At 37.2% G+C, this 18041-nt stretch overlaps 1 protein-coding gene across 3 annotated transcripts in view; it reads left to right on the top strand.

The window, feature by feature from the left end:
• Positions 1-18041, top strand: part of LOC131689751 (dystrophin, isoforms A/C/F/G/H) — a 1859985-nt gene that overhangs the window by 281052 nt on the left and 1560892 nt on the right. For all 3 annotated transcript variants that reach the window (XM_058975046.1, XM_058975047.1, XM_058975048.1), the window contains one exon: positions 11271-11534. In XM_058975046.1, the coding sequence (XP_058831029.1) occupies positions 11271-11534 (264 nt within the window). The remainder of the gene's footprint in view (positions 1-11270; positions 11535-18041) is intronic.

Raw genomic sequence — 18041 nt, forward strand, 5'->3', positions numbered from 1 at the left:
TACCATACAACCACTACACCCAAAAAAAATATTGGATTGAAGTTGAAAATTTATTGATGCAGACTGATTTAATTCAATATTACAATAACAATTATCTGATCCGTAGATTGATAACCTGTTGTTGTAAACATCATGAGGACTTTTGATAAATTGTCGGAATGGGGTCCTAATATGTACCTGATCTATTGGTCTTGATTTCACAGTTGTCTAATAGCATCAATATCAAATTCCTGCCTGAAAACATTCCAATAGAAAATTCCAGAGTTCTGTAATCAATCATAATCCTCAGATTTCTTTTCAAATTGATCTCGTTTTTGTAGAGATGTACTGTAATAAGGGTCTTTATTTAATAGGAAGCGAAGTTAAAATTGATTTAATGTCTATGAAACATAGAACTGCTCACCAAAAAAATGTATAACTTTCAACATTTGCTAAAAATGTTTTTGCCTTTCTCATTCACTCTAAAATTCGTCAATCTAATCCCGACCCAGAGAGCCGTGTGTTATATGCCAATCTACTGAGTTCGTCGAGATCGGAAAATGTCTGTGTGTATGTATGTGTGTATGTGGAAAAAAAGTGACCTCTGTTTCTCAGAGATGGCTGAACCGATTTGCACAAAGTTAGTCTCAAATGAAAGGTACAACCTTCCCATCGGCTGCTATTGAATTTTTTATTGATTGGACTTCCGGTTCGTGAGTTACGAGTTAAAGAGTGCAATCACACAGCAAATTCCGATATAAACTGAAATGAAAAAATTTCAAAATCAAATTTGTATTTTTGATGCCAAATGACTTTAAAATGCACGAAACATTGAGATGTTTGACAAAAATTGACTTCTTTGGACTTTGGTACATTTTTTCCTTTCACATATAGAAAGGTTATGCAATCACTCCAAAAATCGTCAATCATACCGGCCTGGAGGGAGTATGCAGTGAGGGGTTGCTACTTTAAAATTATAACTAGTTTAAAATTTCTTAACAAGTTGAAAATTTTCGGGAGGACCTGGACCTCCCGGATCTTTCTCCATGATCCGCCGCTGGTTTCAAGCGATGTTTCAGTATCACATAGTATCTCAAGATCGTGGCTGTCAATCCATTGTATATATGTGCAAATCGTACTGAACATGTAATATTCATTTCCACCACTGTATTGAACATAACCAGCCATGGAATCGTAGTCTGGACAAATGAGACAAGCACAATTGCACCACTAGGTGGATTAAGACAGGTTTTTTTGGGAATTCGTCGAGTTGAGACGAAAACGTATTATGATTAATAACGAGGATAACACTTTCCGAATATAAAGAGAAATTTATGAAAAATGACGATTTCCATTCGACTCTAGCAGGTTCTGATCGATTTTGATGAGCATTTGATTTTTGTTGTATGACCAATTATATGTATAGGTCAAATGTTTAAAAACAGTAATTTAAGGTCAAGATAGCATTATTTTGAAACCGCCAATTTCGGAGGTTTAGTATCTTCGATGAGTTTTACAAACGTAAAACAGCACATCATTTGATAAAATAATTTTGACGGTATATCGTCCAAGAAGTATTTATGGTGAATTTTCTCAGGTTAATAATCATGACTACAATAAAGTCTCAACAAATTCGCTAAATACACGAACTCTGTTACTATTTTCTGAAAAATTAATTCTGCATGATTTTAAAGCTTCAAAAATTACGGTTTCGGAATTATGCCGTTTGGACAGTATGATCGATTTTCACCCAACCGAATTTCTGGTTACGCCGCTAATTTCAAGTAAGTAGAAAGTCGTTCTACACTCGTTCAAAAGAAACTTCTTCGAATGTTGAATATCTATTATAACACATTGAAACCCCGATTTTATCAGCCAAAAATGAACATATGTTTGATGGGCTCTAGCAGACGAACAAGACTGAATTCGAGTAAATCCTTTCTTGAGCATGTTTTCCTTATCACGAAGTTATGCGAAATATGCGAAAATAAAAAGTTCATCATAATCAGAAATAGTTATCAGACTACATCAAAGGACGAGAAGAATATTTTAACAGCATCAGTTTATTATAAAGAAAAAAAAATGCCCGATTTAGTCAATGTCCCCATTTTGTCATCCTAAAATACACCATGAGACTGATAAAAATGGGTCTTTATTGTATGTATTATTCGCTGTGTTTCACATTAATAGGTACATTTCATTTTTGGAGATTTTTTTATTGCATCGAACTACAACAATTTTTAGGTAGTTTTCGAGGGGCTATTTTATAGACTTCTTCCAAAATTTGGCGAACCTATTCCAATTCGTATACCAATTAATTGGTATACTTAAAGGTTTATATGTTGCAGATAGAGAAAATACTGAAATTTTCAGCTTTTTTCCTACACAATATTACGAAAGCTTATTAAACAATTTTTCCAAATAAGTTTGTGAAAATTATAAACTATTTGAAATTTTTTAATAGTTTTATTTTTTATTTAACCATGATGATAGTGACCATCGCTTCACAACGTAGTCTATTTTTCATAGCTTGCAGTGAGCACGATCTCTCGAATTGCTGAACTGAAAATTATGGAATAGAAATTAATTTTAGTATTCTTTACAGATTTAACTCGCCGCGCAGATGGCTCTGAATTAGACCCGCTGGTGCCCTGAGACGATTTCGCTAGATTTTCAGAGCACTGTGCACCCAGTGCATTAACGCAAGTGACGGAAGGTTATCGAGAAGTTTCGTGAAAATGAAAATTCCAGTAATGATGATGATTTTCCCAAACGGTTCGTTTTCGAGAGGTTTTTTAGGATTAGCGATAATAATTCAAATCAATGATACTACTGGGAAGTCACCTTTAGAAAAAGTCGATGTCGAAGTAAAATTTGAAACTATGCACGCATGCACTTCAGAGATAGCGTGATATCAGGAGCTGCGATTTCATTTCAACGCTTTTTGTGAAAAGGGCGATACTTACAAATGTAAACATAGGGCTTTTTTCATACATGCGAATGAGAGCTTTGAAACGCAACAAAATTAACCTAAAAATTTGAATCTACGATATTGCTTTCTTAAACTACAGCAAAAAATACAACGGGCGAAACTGTATTTTTGTTTGTTTATTTAAAGTTTCGCCCTCCACGCTCCATGCAAACAAACAGGGCGATACTTTTTTGCTAGCAGTTTAGAGGCGAAACTGTTATTTTCGTATTTTTTTTAGGATTATCAAGCTGATACCAGCTGTAAATAGTAACAATGATCTCTATTGAAAAATCACGGACGAAATCGGTGGTGCAGAACGGTAGTTATTGTAAAAAAACGCTTTTAATCCACCTAACAGTGTGATGAGACATTTCTTATAACTTATCACTCTCTTCGGATATTATATCGTTTGAGAACATTTAGTGGGATAGTGGCAGGACTCAGAGAATCGCTCAAATCAGCATATGACAACATCAGTGCTAGAAATCTCAAACCAAATCAATGGGAAAGCGAAAACATCGCCCATAAAATAGACATACCAACGAATTATTGTTAATGCTCTGTTAAAAAAATATCTATATTGTGGTGGGAAAACTGAATTTTCCTAAAGGGGTTATATATTGTACTGAGCCAAAAAAATTTAAATTTTTTTTGAACCGATTTGAAGTTTATACTTTACTCAAAATTCCAACGCGACTGAGAACTAAGAAATCAACGCTTTTTCTTGAAAAGGGCGATACTAGCAGTGATACAATTCAAAGAAAATCAACAGTGAATATTTCCAGACTTGGTTTTATTTCCTATTTAAGAACTATTGTGTTTTTTTACATCCTGGATTGCATGATTCAGTGATCGAAACCCAATACTTCATAAAGCATTTGAAATTATTAAATTAAAATTTGTTTTTGATATTGAAATTGACAAAATGATAGTATCGCCCCTTTGGCTACTGTTTACTTTTTCGGTCCCACCTATCAGCGTTGAAGTATCGCCCTTACGTTTTTTTACAATAACTACCGTTCTGCACCACCGATTTCGTCCGTGATTTTTCAATAGAGATCATTGTTACTATTTACAGCTGGTATCAGCTTGATAATCCTAAAAAAAATACGAAAATAACAGTTTCGCCTCTAAACTGCTAGCAAAAAAGTATCGCCCTGTTTGTTTGCATGGAGCGTGGAGGGCGAAACTTTAAATAAACAAACAAAAATACAGTTTCGCCCGTTGTATTTTTTGCTGTAGTTTAAGAAAGCAATATCGTAGAGTCAAAATTTTTAGGTTAATTTTGTTGCGTTTCAAAGCTCTCATTCGCATGTATGAAAAAAGCCCTATGTTTACATTTGTAAGTATCGCCCTTTTCACAAAAGGCGTTGAAATGAAATCGCAGCTCCTGATATCACGCTATCTCTGAAGTGCATGCGTGCATAGTTTCAAATTTTACTTCGACATCGACTTTGTCTAAAGGTGACTTCCCAGTAGTATCATTGATTTGAATTATTATCGCTAATCCTAAAAAACCTCTCGAAAACGAACCGTTTCGGAAAATCATCATCATTACTGGAATTTTCATTTTCACGAAACTTCTCGATAACCTTCCGTCACTTGCGTTAATGCACTGGGTGCACAGTGCTCTGAAAATCTAGCGAAATCGTCTCAGGGCACCAGCGGGTCTAATTCAGAGCCATCTGCGCGGCGAGTTAAATCTGTAAACAATACTAAAAATTAATTTCTATTCCATAATTTTCAGTTCAGCAATTCGAGAGATCGTGCTCACTGCAAGCTATGAAAAATAGACTACGTTGTGAAGCGATGGTCACTATCATCACGGTTAAATAAAAAATAAAACTATTAAAAAATTTCAAATAGTTTATAATTTTCACAAACTTATTTGGAAAAATTGTTTAATAAGGTTTCGTAATATTGTGTAGGAAAAAAGCTGAAAATTTCAGAATTTTCTCTATCTGCAACATATAAACCTTTAAGTATACCAATTAATTGGTATACGAATTGGAATAGGTTCGCCAAATTTTAGAAGAAGTCTATAAAATAACCCCTCGAAAACTACCTAAAAATTGTTGTAGTTCGATGCAATAAAAAAATCTCCAAAAATGAAATGTACCTATTAATGTGAAACACAGCGAATAATACATACAATAAAGACCCATTTTTATCAGTCTCATGGTGTATTTTAGGATGACAAAATGGGGACATTGACTAAATCGGGCATTTTTTTTCTTTATAATAAACTGATGCTGTTAAAATATTCTTCTCGTCCCTTGATGTAGTCTGATAACTATTTCTGATTATGATGAACTTTTTATTTTCGCATATTTCGCATAACTTCGTGATAAGGAAAACATGCTCAAGAAAGGATTTACTCGAATTCAGTCTTGTTCGTCTGCTAGAGCCCATCAAACATATGTTCATTTTTGGCTGATAAAATCGGGGTTTCAATGTGTTATAATAGATATTCAGCATTCGAAGAAGTTTCTTTTGAACGAGTGTAGAACGACTTTCTACTTACTTGAAATTAGCGGCGTAACCAGAAATTCGGTTAGGTGAAAATCGATCATACTGTCCAAACGGCATAATTCCGAAACCGTAATTTTTGAAGCTTTAAAATCATGCAGAATTAATTTTTCAGAAAATAGTAACAGAGTTCGTGTATTTAGCGAATTTGTTGAGACTTTATTGTAGTCATGATTATTAACCTGAGAAAATTCACCATAAATACTTCTTGGACGATATACCGTCAAAATTATTTTATCAAATGATGTGCTGTTTTACGTTTGTAAAACTCATCGAAGATACTAAACCTCCGAAATTGGCGGTTTCAAAATAATGCTATCTTGACCTTAATTTACTGTTTTTAAACATTTGACCTATACATATAATTGGTCATACAACAAAAATCAAATGCTCATCAAAATCGATCAGAACCTGCTAGAGTCGAATGGAAATCGTCATTTTTCATAAATTTCTCTTTATATTCGGAAAGTGTTATCCTCGTTATTAATCATAATACGTTTTCGTCTCACCTCGACGAATTCCCAAAAAACCTGTCTTAATCCACCTAGTGGTGCAATTGTGCTTGTCTCATTTGTCCAGACTACGATTCCATGGCTGGTTATGTTCAATACAGTGGTGGAAATGAATATTACATGTTCAGTACGATTTGCACATACATACAATGGATCGACAGCCACGATCTTGAGATACTATGTGATACTGAAACATCGCTTGAAACCATAGCTGGAAAATGTCATGGTTATGACCAGTCATCTGGTGACTGGTCGCATGTTTACTCGTGACATGTACAAGTTGCGGATTCTTGCGACATGTGACACAAGCGCGTGTACTATGACACGATACATTTTCCCCGTGACATGTCATAAAATTTGTACATGTTTCAAAACAAAACTGGTTTGTTAAGCGGCTGTACATTTACTGAACTGTGACATGTATGTTCGTTTGCGAACGGTCGCGACAATAGAAAAACAGGTTTGCTTGTTATGTGACATGTCGACAATGAACCGGTATTGAAAATGGGTAAAATATTGGATACCGTACTTTGGCGGATAATTGGAAATATAGAAAATGAGATAATTGTATTTCTTTCAACATTTCACAAATAAATATTGCTTGTTATTGCGAGTTAAGAGATGTTTAAAATCAATTATTTTAGACATTTTAAACGCACACTAGGCAGTAAATGCGTCAAAATCGAAAAAAATTCAACTTTTCACAGATAAACATTGTTTGTTATTGCGAGTTAAGAGGTGTTGAAAATCAATAGTTTTAGACATTTTAAACGCACATTAGGAAGTAAATGCGTCAAAATCGAAAAAAATCAACTTTTCACAGATAAACATGGTTTGTTATTGCGAGTTAACAGGTGTTGAAAATCAATAGTTTTAGACATTTTAAACGCACATTAGGAATGCGTAAATGCGTCAAAATCGAAAAAAAAACAACTTTTCACAGATAAACATGGTTTGTTATTGCGAGTTAAGAGGTGTTGAAAATCAATAGTTTTAGACATTTTAAACGCACACTGGGAAGTAAATGCGTCAAAATCGAAAATTTTTCAACTTTTCACAGATAAACATGGTTTGTTATTGCGAGTTAAGAGGTGTTGAAAATCAATAGTTTTAGACATTTTAAACGCACATTGGGAAGTAAATGCGTCAAAATCGAAAATTTTTCAACTTTTCACAGATAAACATTGTTTGTTATTGCGAGTTAAGAGGTGTTGAAAATCAATAGTATTAGACATTTTAAACGCACATTAGGAAGTAAATGCGCCAAAATCGAAAAAAATTCAACTTTTCACAGATAAACATTGTTTGTTATTGCGAGTTAAGAGGTGTTGAAAATCAATAGTTTTAGACATTTTAAACGCACATTAGGAAGTAAATGCGTTAAAATCGAAAAAAAAAATCAACTTTCCACAGATAAACATTGTTTGTTATTGCGAGTTAAGTGGTGTTGAAAATCAATAGTTTTAGACATTTTAAACGCACATTAGGAAGTAAATGCGTCAAAATAAAAAAAAATCAACTTTTCACAGATAAGCATTGTTTGTTATTGCGAGTTAAGAGATGTTGAAAATCAATAGTTTTAGACATTTTAAACGCACACTGGGAAGTAAATGCGTCCAAATCGAAAAAAATCAACTTTTCACAGATAAACATTGTTTGTTATTGCGAGTTACGAGGTGTTGAAAATCAATAATTTTAGACATTTTAAACGCACACTGGGAAGTAAATGCGTCAAAATCGAAAAATTTTCAACTTTTCACAGATAAACATTGTTTGTTATTGCGAGTTACGAGGTGTTGAAAATCAATAGTTTTAGACATTTTAAACGCACATTGGGAAGTAAATGCATCGAAATCGAAAAAATTTCAACTTTTCGCAGATAAACATTGTTTGTTATTACGAGTTGTTTACTATTTTTACCTGCAACCGTCGGCGTGGCCCGGCGCGGCCCTGGGCACACCTCTAATTTTAAACGCATTTTTAAATTTCCATTTTGTCGAAATTACTTCCCGTTGTGCATTTCAAATGTTCAAAACTTTTGATTTTCAAGTCCTAATAACTCGGAAAAACAAGCAACATTTATCTGTAAAAAGTGAATTTTGCGATTTTGACGCATTTACTTCCCCATGTGCATTTAAAATGTTCAAAACTAGTGATTTTCATATCCTAGTACAGTAGGATTCCGTTTTTGGCAACAATTTTATTTTTTGCTGTTGCCAAAACCGGAACCGTGCCAAAAATTGAACCTTATTTTTAAAGTTTGGATTTTCAATTTACGACTTCAAAAATGTTTCAAGGACTTTTAACCATGTGTGAAATGGAATTAGATGAAAGGAAAAAATAAGAAAATTCAATTTTATTCATATGTTTATCAAATTCAGTCTTCGCACAGTGATCACCTTCCATAAAAAAGTCGGTCAAAACCTCAAAAGGGATCCGAATTTGATAAAAACTTCATATTGGGGTAATTTTACGTCGCTGAATTCATGTTTGGTGTTAATTTATTATTCCTTTTTACCCGAAAACTTTGGCACCTATGGAGGTTTGCAAAATCAACATTTACGAATATAAAGTGCACTATATCTGAAAATGCATTTTCAAAAAGACATCGTAAACTATTTGGGAGCTATCAGTTTTGTATTCCCAAATACGGGCTTTCGATATGTATTGCAAATTTAGTGCCAAGTTTTGTAGTGACGTTGTATTATGCGGTGTAGTGCATTCATCTGCATTCGACTATAAAAATTGATTCCGTCTAACACTATTTACACTGCTACCACTTGTATTATACATAAACAATACATTTCTATACTTATTGTTATCATTAAATACGACACAGTGAATCTTTCAAGAACAAACCAAATTTATATAAATACATTGTTGGAAGAAACAACCAAAAACTGCTTTTAAAGAATCCTTACCAATATGTCGCTCGTACAAACATATAAATAAACAGTAGCCTTAATTAAGTTACTTCTACTAAACCGTTACACAAGGTTGTAAAAATAAAATATTTTTTAAATGCTGAATAAAAAAATGTTTCTAGAAATGGTATTACCACCTTAAGAAAAATGAAGTTGCTGGCCGATTTATAGGTGTAATCAAACTTCATGAAACTCAGCTGAAGATCCTTAATCACAAAAACACACATTTGTCGCACATGCGTTCAAACATATAAATAAACAGTAGCCTTAATTAAGTTACTCCAACTAAACCGTTACACAAGGTTGTAAAAATAAAATATTTTTAAAATGCTGAATAAAAAAATGTTTCTAGAAATGGTATTACCCCCTTAAGAAAAATGAAGGTGCTGGCCGATTTATAGGTGTAATCAAACTTCATGAAACTCAGCTGAAGATCCTTAATCACAAAAACATTAATGATAGCTAAAAATACTTTTGTTCGCCATTTTTCAGTTTGTGAGCATGGTGCGGCATCTCACCAGCAATGACCTTTTTTTAAAAAAATGTTCATGGAAATTTGATGAATTTTTTTTCATGAAAAAAACCATTTCACAGTATTTTCGAAACTTGTCGCAATTGATAAAAATGATTTTATCAAATATTGAATGGTTAACTTCGATGCAGGATTGATTTTAAGAAATGTGCGGCATCTCTCCCCAAATTACCCTATTGAACAATACATCGGCGACAAAGAGTAATCGACTAACAACAAGCCATAACTTTTGTAGTATTCAAAATAGATATTACATTCACTTCCAAGAAAATTTACGAAAATATCTCACTCGTAGGTGGATTAATCAGAAAAAACACAATACCAAAAAAAAGGGTATATTGCATCCATTAAATTCTCCCAAGATTGTATTGATCAAAAACTAGCCGTTTTGGCCTTAATAATGGATTGCATGTTTTTGGTCTTATTTCTTGCTATGGAAAATGATAAAAATCTTTCGTCCGTATAATGTTAAATATCTCTTTTGATAATAGTCTACAGCTCGTTCGAAAGGTATTCGTATTAGCTGTCTCAGAATTTATAAAGTGGCCATCTATGTCGTCAATTTCGGCAGTTAACTAAAAAAAACTGCAAAAAACGCCATTTTGGCACAGTCAAACATTCATATCTTGGAAACTAAACATCAGAATCAAAAATCATTCAATAGCGTTCTGTTTGGGTGATAAGCCTTTCATTTAAAATTGGTTTTGATAAGATCGGTTCTAGAGATGGGCAAACCGATTCAGTTTGGAGAGCGAATCGTGCCCGATTCACTCACTAAACTGAATCCACTCTGTTGAATCGATTCATTTCAGTACTTCTAAAAATGTTTGAAAAAAGGGAAAAATATATTTATTAGGCGTTAAGGCGATATGGGTAGGGGGGTGCGGTTTTCAGCGTGAAAAAAAAACTATTTTTTCACGCAGAATTTTTTTGTTGGAAATTTGGGTGAAGCGAATGGATCAACACTTTGGTACATTATATTGTATCATTTTAATAACATAAATATCGACAAGCGACTCGGCGACGAAACTTTTTGTACAATGTCTCTGGAAAAACACGATTTGCGGTATCACTGTCATTCAAAAACTATTTAACCGATTTATTTCAAACTTTGCATACACATTCTTTGTTTAAGATACCTTACCCCTACGTTAAATTTTCGAGATAATTTTTCAATTTAAACAGTTTTGTACTCATTTGAAATAAAAATTGCTATTTTTCACAAAAAAATCTGCCATTTTCAAGATTAGTTTCTCCCTTGAAATTACAACTATTCTTAAATTTAAATTTGTTATGAGTTGATATTTTATTCCGTGTACGACGAACAGAGATCATGTGTTCCTCGTGTTCGTTTATTGTAGAGTAATTCATAATCATGGCAAACTCCTTCGGTTCTTTTTGGTTCTCGTTGAGTTTATAATAAATTGTCACTCCTTCAGTGAATCGCAGTTCTTTAAAAAAGAATCACGGTTCATTTACTCTTTTTGAATAGTCGATTCTTTTGATCGATTCGCGATTCACTCGCCCATCTTTAATCGGTTTATCCATTGCTGAGACACACGAATGGGAGTTTGTCCGTTACAAACACATACACACAGACATTGTCCCAAATCGTCGATTGGTATATAAGACTCGGCCCTCGCAAATGACGCTAAAATTATTTAACATACATAAATTTTATTGTTATGCAGCATTAGTGCTCGCGCAAAGTTGATATTTCAAATTAAATAATATGGTTCTGCGCTCAGTTCATCGTGAGAAGTTATTTTGTCCCCATCGATTCAAATGGTTACTTATAAGTTCGTGTTTTTTTATTGTTCTAGAAACGTGAAAAAGGCACAATGCGAGTACATCAGATTAATAATCTAAACAAGGCACTAGCGGTTCTTCAGGAGTATGGTGTTAGGCTAGTAAATATATCCAGTGATGATATAAATTCAGGTAACGCTAAACTAACACTAGGATTAATTTGGTTGATTGCCTTAAGCTTTGACGGTCAGAAGCTTGTAAATTCGCATGCAGTTAGTGGCATTGAAAAGTCATTACTCAACTGGGTAGGACGGATTGTGGAAAAACATAACATCAAGGTAAGGTACAATTGAGCGACCGAAAATAAAAGTCGCAAAGATGGAACATGATTCGTGAAACTCGCTTCATATATATTAAAATATAAAAACCGGATACAAACTTCAACTATAAAAATCGGACTGAGACTTTACTTTGTAAGCGTCGGATAAAAAAAACCTTCAGTATAAAAACCGGATAAAATATCCGAATGCTACAAAGTAGTTTTTGGTAGCCGACTTTTAATCTTGAACATCACGATATACGGATGCTCCTGCGAACGATTTATTTTTAACCGATTTTTATACTGGAGGACCATCCTTGCCGAGTTTTACGGGTGAACATTATTTAAGGCACAAGTTACCTATTTTGAGCATGTGTTAGAATTGAACGCTTGGTAGTATGCATAGGAAAAATTGTGTTCAGCTTTACCACCGGATTATTCATTTAAACCTTTTCAAAACTCTAAAAGAAGAATATCAGTCAATTTATTGGATCATCACGATTCAAATCATGCAAAAAGCTGCTGGAAAAATCATCGGCTTGGCTGAATGGTGCTTTTGAAAAAGTGGCTGTGGTGTTTCATTGCGCAGTTGTGTTGCGTACCCCAGCACGGTGTGATAGTGTGACAAAAAATCGCAGCCACTTTTTCAAAAGCATTATTTAGCTAAACCGATAGTTTTTCTAGCAGTTATTTTGTATGATTTGAATCGTGGTGGCCTAATAAATCGACTATTCTTCTTTTAGAGTTTTGAAAAGGTTTAAATGGATAATCCGATGGAAAAGCCAAACACAATTTTTTCTACCCATACTACCATGCGTTCAATTCTAACACATGCTCAAAGAACGTAACTTGAGCCTTAAGGTTGGACAGAGAAAGGGTAAAATTCGCAAACGAAAAAAGCAGTTTTTTTCCACACCGTATGTCAGATCTTCATAAAAATCAATCAGCAGTACTGTAACAACATTCTACATACGCTGATTGATTTTTATGAAGATCTGACATACGGTGTGGAAAAAACTGCTTTTTTCGTTTGCGAATTTTGCGCATTCTTTGTCCAACCTTAAGGCTCAATAAACTTTTTTAAGCATGTGTAAGAATTTAACGCTTGTTAGTATGCGTAGGAAAAATTATATTCGGTTTTGGCACATGTTTATTCATATAAAACCTTTTCAAGACTCTAAAAGAAGAAGATCTGTCGATTTATTAGATTTTCGCGATTCAAATTAATCAAAATAGTTTTTTTTATAAAACGTTTATTTGACACGGCATTTGAAAAAGCTTTTTTACGCTGGGGTTTCTTTTTTACATAACATGTTACAAAAGTTCTCAAGACTATCACGTTATAATAAAAATTCACTTTCTAATGCTAACACTGAGGATAATCATCATTGTAAATAATTTTTATTTATATTCTATTTTCTTGAATTTCATTGTAAACGTATTGATAATTTTTCTGTAGTCTTTATTTATTTTTTTAATTTTTTTTCCGGTTGGCAAGCTGTATTTGTTTATTTGTTTATTTGTTGTACCGTCACCAACAGACCCCTTGGTCCCAATGGTGGTTACTTAAACTAATTACATTTCAGAATACGAATTATTTTAGTTTTTATCGAATTCCTTGTCAGGTTGAAGTCAAACGCCGTCGCCACACTGTTAAACACACGCTGGAGTCCGGTAACAGCGCCCTGGCGCCCATAGTTAGTTCTCCTGAATGGGACTCGCAGAAGAGAGTTATTGCGCAGAGCTCGAACGCGAGCTTGAAGATCGAGGCGTCCGAGGATTGTAGGGCAATCCACCCTGGCAGGCAGTAAGTCCGAGACGAACAGGGCTCGAGAGCAGTCCCTCCGGATGCTTAGAGTATCGAGCTGTATTAACTGACAACGGTTTTCGTAGCTCGGCAGCTGAAATCTGTTTTGCCAAGGAAGATGTCGGAGTGCAAAGCGTATGAACCGGCGTTGGATGGCCTCGATTCTGTCGACACCGTTCTGGTAGTAAGGGTTCCAAACAGCAGAACAATATTCCAGTGTTGAGCGAACCAGCGCACAATAGAGAGATTTTAAACAGTATACGTCCTTAAAGTTTTTCGCTATTCGGAAGATGAACCCAAGCTGTCTTGAAGCCTTATCCACAATGGATGATGTATGTGGTTTGAACGTTAGTGCCGAATCCATGATGACTCCGAGATCCTTGACGTTAGAGTGTCTTGGAATACTCGAGTCGAAGAGATGGTAGTTAAACTGAATCGGATGGCGTTTCCGCGTGAACGTAACGATTGAGCATTTGCTCGGGTTTAAAACCATTCTGTTTAGATCACACCACGTACTAAAGCTGTCCAATTCCCTCTGAAGAAGCTCGGCATCGGTTTTATCCCGTATTTGTTGAAAAATTTTCATGTCGTCGGCAAAAGAAAGGCGGGGTCCTTGTAATTTGATGTTGACGTCATTAAAGTAGAGGAGGAATATCACTGGACCGAGATGGCTTCCTTGTGGGATGCCGGATGTAGCGAAGAATGGTGTAGATAGACAGTCCTTAATGCTGATTTGAAGTTGCCTTCCATCGAGGTAGGAACGAAACCAGCGCAGAAGTTGTCCATGAATACCGAGTTTGTCCAGCTTCGCTATTGCGATATCATGATTGATTTTGTCGAAGGCCGCAGATAGATCCATGTAAATAGCATCGGTTTGCAATCCGTCAGCGAATCCATCCATTGCATATGTTGTGAACGAGAGCAGGTTAGTCGTTGTCGATCGTTTAGGCATAAATCCGTGTTGATCGTCTGCAATGTAGTGTTTGCAGTGAAAGAAAAGAGGGTCTAAGACAACCAGCTCGAATAGTTTTGATACTGCACTTAAACACGAGATTCCTCGATAATTGTCAATGTTCGATTTGTTTCCTTTTTTGTGAACTGGAAACATGTGCGCTGCTTTCCAGCAGGAAGGGAATGTTCCAGTATTGAGTGATAGCACAAAGACTCGCCGAAGTGGTTCAAGAAGCCCGCTGATGCACTTTTTGACAAAAATCGAAGGAACGCCATCTGGACCCGGGGAACTAGATGCTTTCAGCTTGGAATTTGCTGCAAGAATGGCAGCATTATCGACACAAATTCGGTTGATGGTTCGTCCTAGAGAAGGAGTTAGATTTGAAGCGGCAGCGACTTGTTGTGGGGAAAGGTTCTCGTCGGAAAAAACGCTTGAAAATTTGTCGGAAAACAATTGGCAAATTTCCTTAGTGTCGGTGCCTAAAACTCCATTTAATGACATACAAGATGGTAACCCGGATTCTTTACGCTGCTCGTTCACATATTTCCAAAACGACTTGGGCTTGGATTTCAGTTGACGTTCGACGTTTCGCTGATATCTAAAAAAGGCACGTCTGCTTTGCTGTTTGTATTCGTGGTTGAGTTGAAAGTAGTGGTTTCGTAATGCAAGTGTCTTATGCTTCGAGAACTTTTTAAATGCGGCTCGTTTGGCAGTTTTTAATCGTCTAAGCACTGTTGATTGCCAGGGAGGGTGTTGATTTGTGCTGACTGTTCGTTTTGGCACATGACGGTCGATTAGGTAGTTAAGAATATTAGAAAACGTCATCGCTGCTTCGTTCGCGTCATCATTGTTAAGATTTTCGTCCCAGTTTATATCCAACAGCGTGCTAACGATGCTGTCGTAGTCAGCGTTTTTAAAATCGTAGACGATAGAGCTTGAGACGTCTTCAAAACTCACTCCTAGGTTACCAGCGAGTACAAGATGTAGTGGGGGATGATGGCGCACATGCTGAACTAAAGGTGTCGGAGCGGCGCAGCAGTACGGAGCGTAGTCCCGGGCACTTACAAAGCAGAGGTCCAATGTACGTCCGTTCTCGTTGATGATATTATTAATTTGCCGAAGAGTTGCGCTACTGTAGTTGTCCAAGATACAACTGGCATTGTTGATAAGCACAGATTTTTCGATATCCAATCGTAGAAATCCATTACTTGCTGGGCACCAGGTCAAGCCAGGTAAGTTAAAGTCGCCCAGTATAACAATATCATCAGATGGGGCAGCGATCGAGGTGATGAAAGAAACGGAGGAAAGATGTACATCGATCAGGCTGTAATCACGAATTCGGTCAGGTGGAAAATACACGACACACAGGAAGAGATTGCGATCGGCAAGTTTCACTGATATCCACACTTGCTCGGAGCTCTCCCACCGCTCATCGTTGATCACTCGGGCTTTTATACCATGGCGAACGGCGATGAGTACACCACCACCTGATGTCTTGCGGCTGTTGAGGGCATTGCGATCACAGCGGAAGACATCAAATGTTGAACCAAACACCTGCTGAGACAGAGTACGGTTGTTGAGCCACGTCTCGGTTAAGGCGATGACGTCATAACAGCAGCCCGTGGTCGCGAGCAAATAGCTGTCCGTTGATGAATTTAAGCCACCAACATTCTGGTAGTAAATCTCGATGTTATTGGATGACGGATCAGGTTCTGCAGAGGGCGAATCAACTGCATCGCGCTCCAGAATGCAGCGATCATCATCGGCGACAGAAATAGTTGACATCTCGTCACAAGATGTTAGAGCAAAAGGCAAATTACTGGAAGCGAAGAATACATCAGCGCTTGAAGTGTTCGGATCAGATGTATACTTGCCATTTGTGGCGGGTTGGAAGACCCTTTCACCCATCCCACACACAGGACCGGGACGACTGATGATCGCTGGCTGCAATTGCTCGACTGTGGCGGGGGGATCGAGGGCTTCCATTGTACCAACTGCATTGCGTCCCAGTATGCGTTGAACCCCGATGGAGCGATGCGGAGAGCAGGAACGGGACGGTAGTAGCTTACGGCGAGTGTTGGACGATGAACTAGAAGCGTGAATCGGTTTAACCGTTGTATCGTTACAATTTGTATAATACTTGCCGAGAAAGGCGGCTTGGAAGACCCCTTCTCCACCCACACATACAGGACCGGGACGACTGCTGAACGCTGGCTGCAAGGGCTCGACTGTAGCGGGGGGATCGAGGGCTTCCATTGTACCAACTGCATTGCGTCCCAGTATGCGATCAGTGTCGACACTCCTTCACAATGGCGGTGTAGCTTGGTATAGTGGCATTGCCAATCGTTGCGGAGTCCTCTGTAGGGTTGATGGGCCGGGTTGACTTAGCGGAATACATGCGGCTTCCGAAGGCGTAGGAAAATCAGTCGGTGGGCACCAAATGTTCTGGGTACGGCTATCCTCAAATTCCCTGAACAATATGCCTTGCGGCCATGTGTCAGGGTTAAGAGCTGCTTCACGGTACTTTGGGTGAACTCCAACTTTGAAAGATATGAAGTTCAGAGTACTGACGTCTATGCCTTTTTTAACAAGCGGAATGACCTTTATTTCCTCGTTGCAGTTTAGCCCTTCTTTGGACATTTTTTCGACTGTCTCCTTGCTAACGCTGGGATGAAAGCGGGAAAGATACATCCAGAGCAACGGAGTGGGAGGAGGAACCGTGAGAATGTTGCTATTATCGACTAGCTTTCGACCGCCGACAAGAATACTGCTCGGATCAGGACCATCCTCGCGACGACGTTTCTGAGGTGGTCGAGATGTACCGGAATTTGGCCGGACTGGAGTGGCTGTTGAAACCTTTCTGGCGAGGTGCGAAATTTGCTGGTTATTTTTTGATAACTCTGCCTTTAGTTCAGCACAGACGTCATCCGTTTTCCCAGCGATAGCAGCGATAACACATCCAAGCGAGGAAACGGTGTCGCGAAAGCGAGCAAACTTCATCAACTTGACACATTCATTGCACATCCAAAATAAATTTGGATTTTCGGCAAGTTTTTTCAAGAACGGCTTGTTGAGTTGTTTACCGCACTGCATATGCACCACATTTTTGCAAAATCCCATGCACTCGATAAAGTCATCGTCCGATTTGACGGTTTTCGCGCAGTGATCGCATGCACTTGTCATAATGCCGATTTTCTACCCGCCCTAGATCCGACTTTTCGTTTTCGTCTCACTGTGCGCCAAGTTATGGTGGGAAATACTTTCCTCTACTCGCGTGCAGATGGCGAAATGAGCGCGTGAATTTTTTGTGGGTAATTACACACAGGTCCGGTGATGTAAACAATCTCGATTTTCACTGGACTTTTTCACGACACAAAACAAAATTTGTAGAAAACACTTTAAAACTTCACAATACCAAGGGCGCAAACAAAGTTTAAGATCGACTGATACGATAAACGACGATTAAACGGCACAAATCACGTCAAATATTAAAAAAATAACTGGAGCGATCAACACAAACAGCTAATCGGTGAAAATACACTGAACCATTGTATTATCATGCAACATGAGGCCAATCGATGTCGCCATTCACCTCTGATACAGAACTTCTATCCCTTACCTCTCCGCGGTGCCAACCGGAGTACAGGCCACCTTTTTCCGTTCTTGCTTAAACTCGGGACTGGGTCGGATTCTATCCCCAACCGCTGGCAGTTCGTTCACTTCGACAGGTTGACGGATTGGAGTCTGTCTCAGTATCGTTTCGAACG

Source organism: Topomyia yanbarensis, chromosome 3 (genome assembly GCF_030247195.1).
Source record: "Topomyia yanbarensis strain Yona2022 chromosome 3, ASM3024719v1, whole genome shotgun sequence".
In the NCBI taxonomy this organism is placed as follows: Eukaryota; Metazoa; Arthropoda; class Insecta; order Diptera; family Culicidae; genus Topomyia; species Topomyia yanbarensis.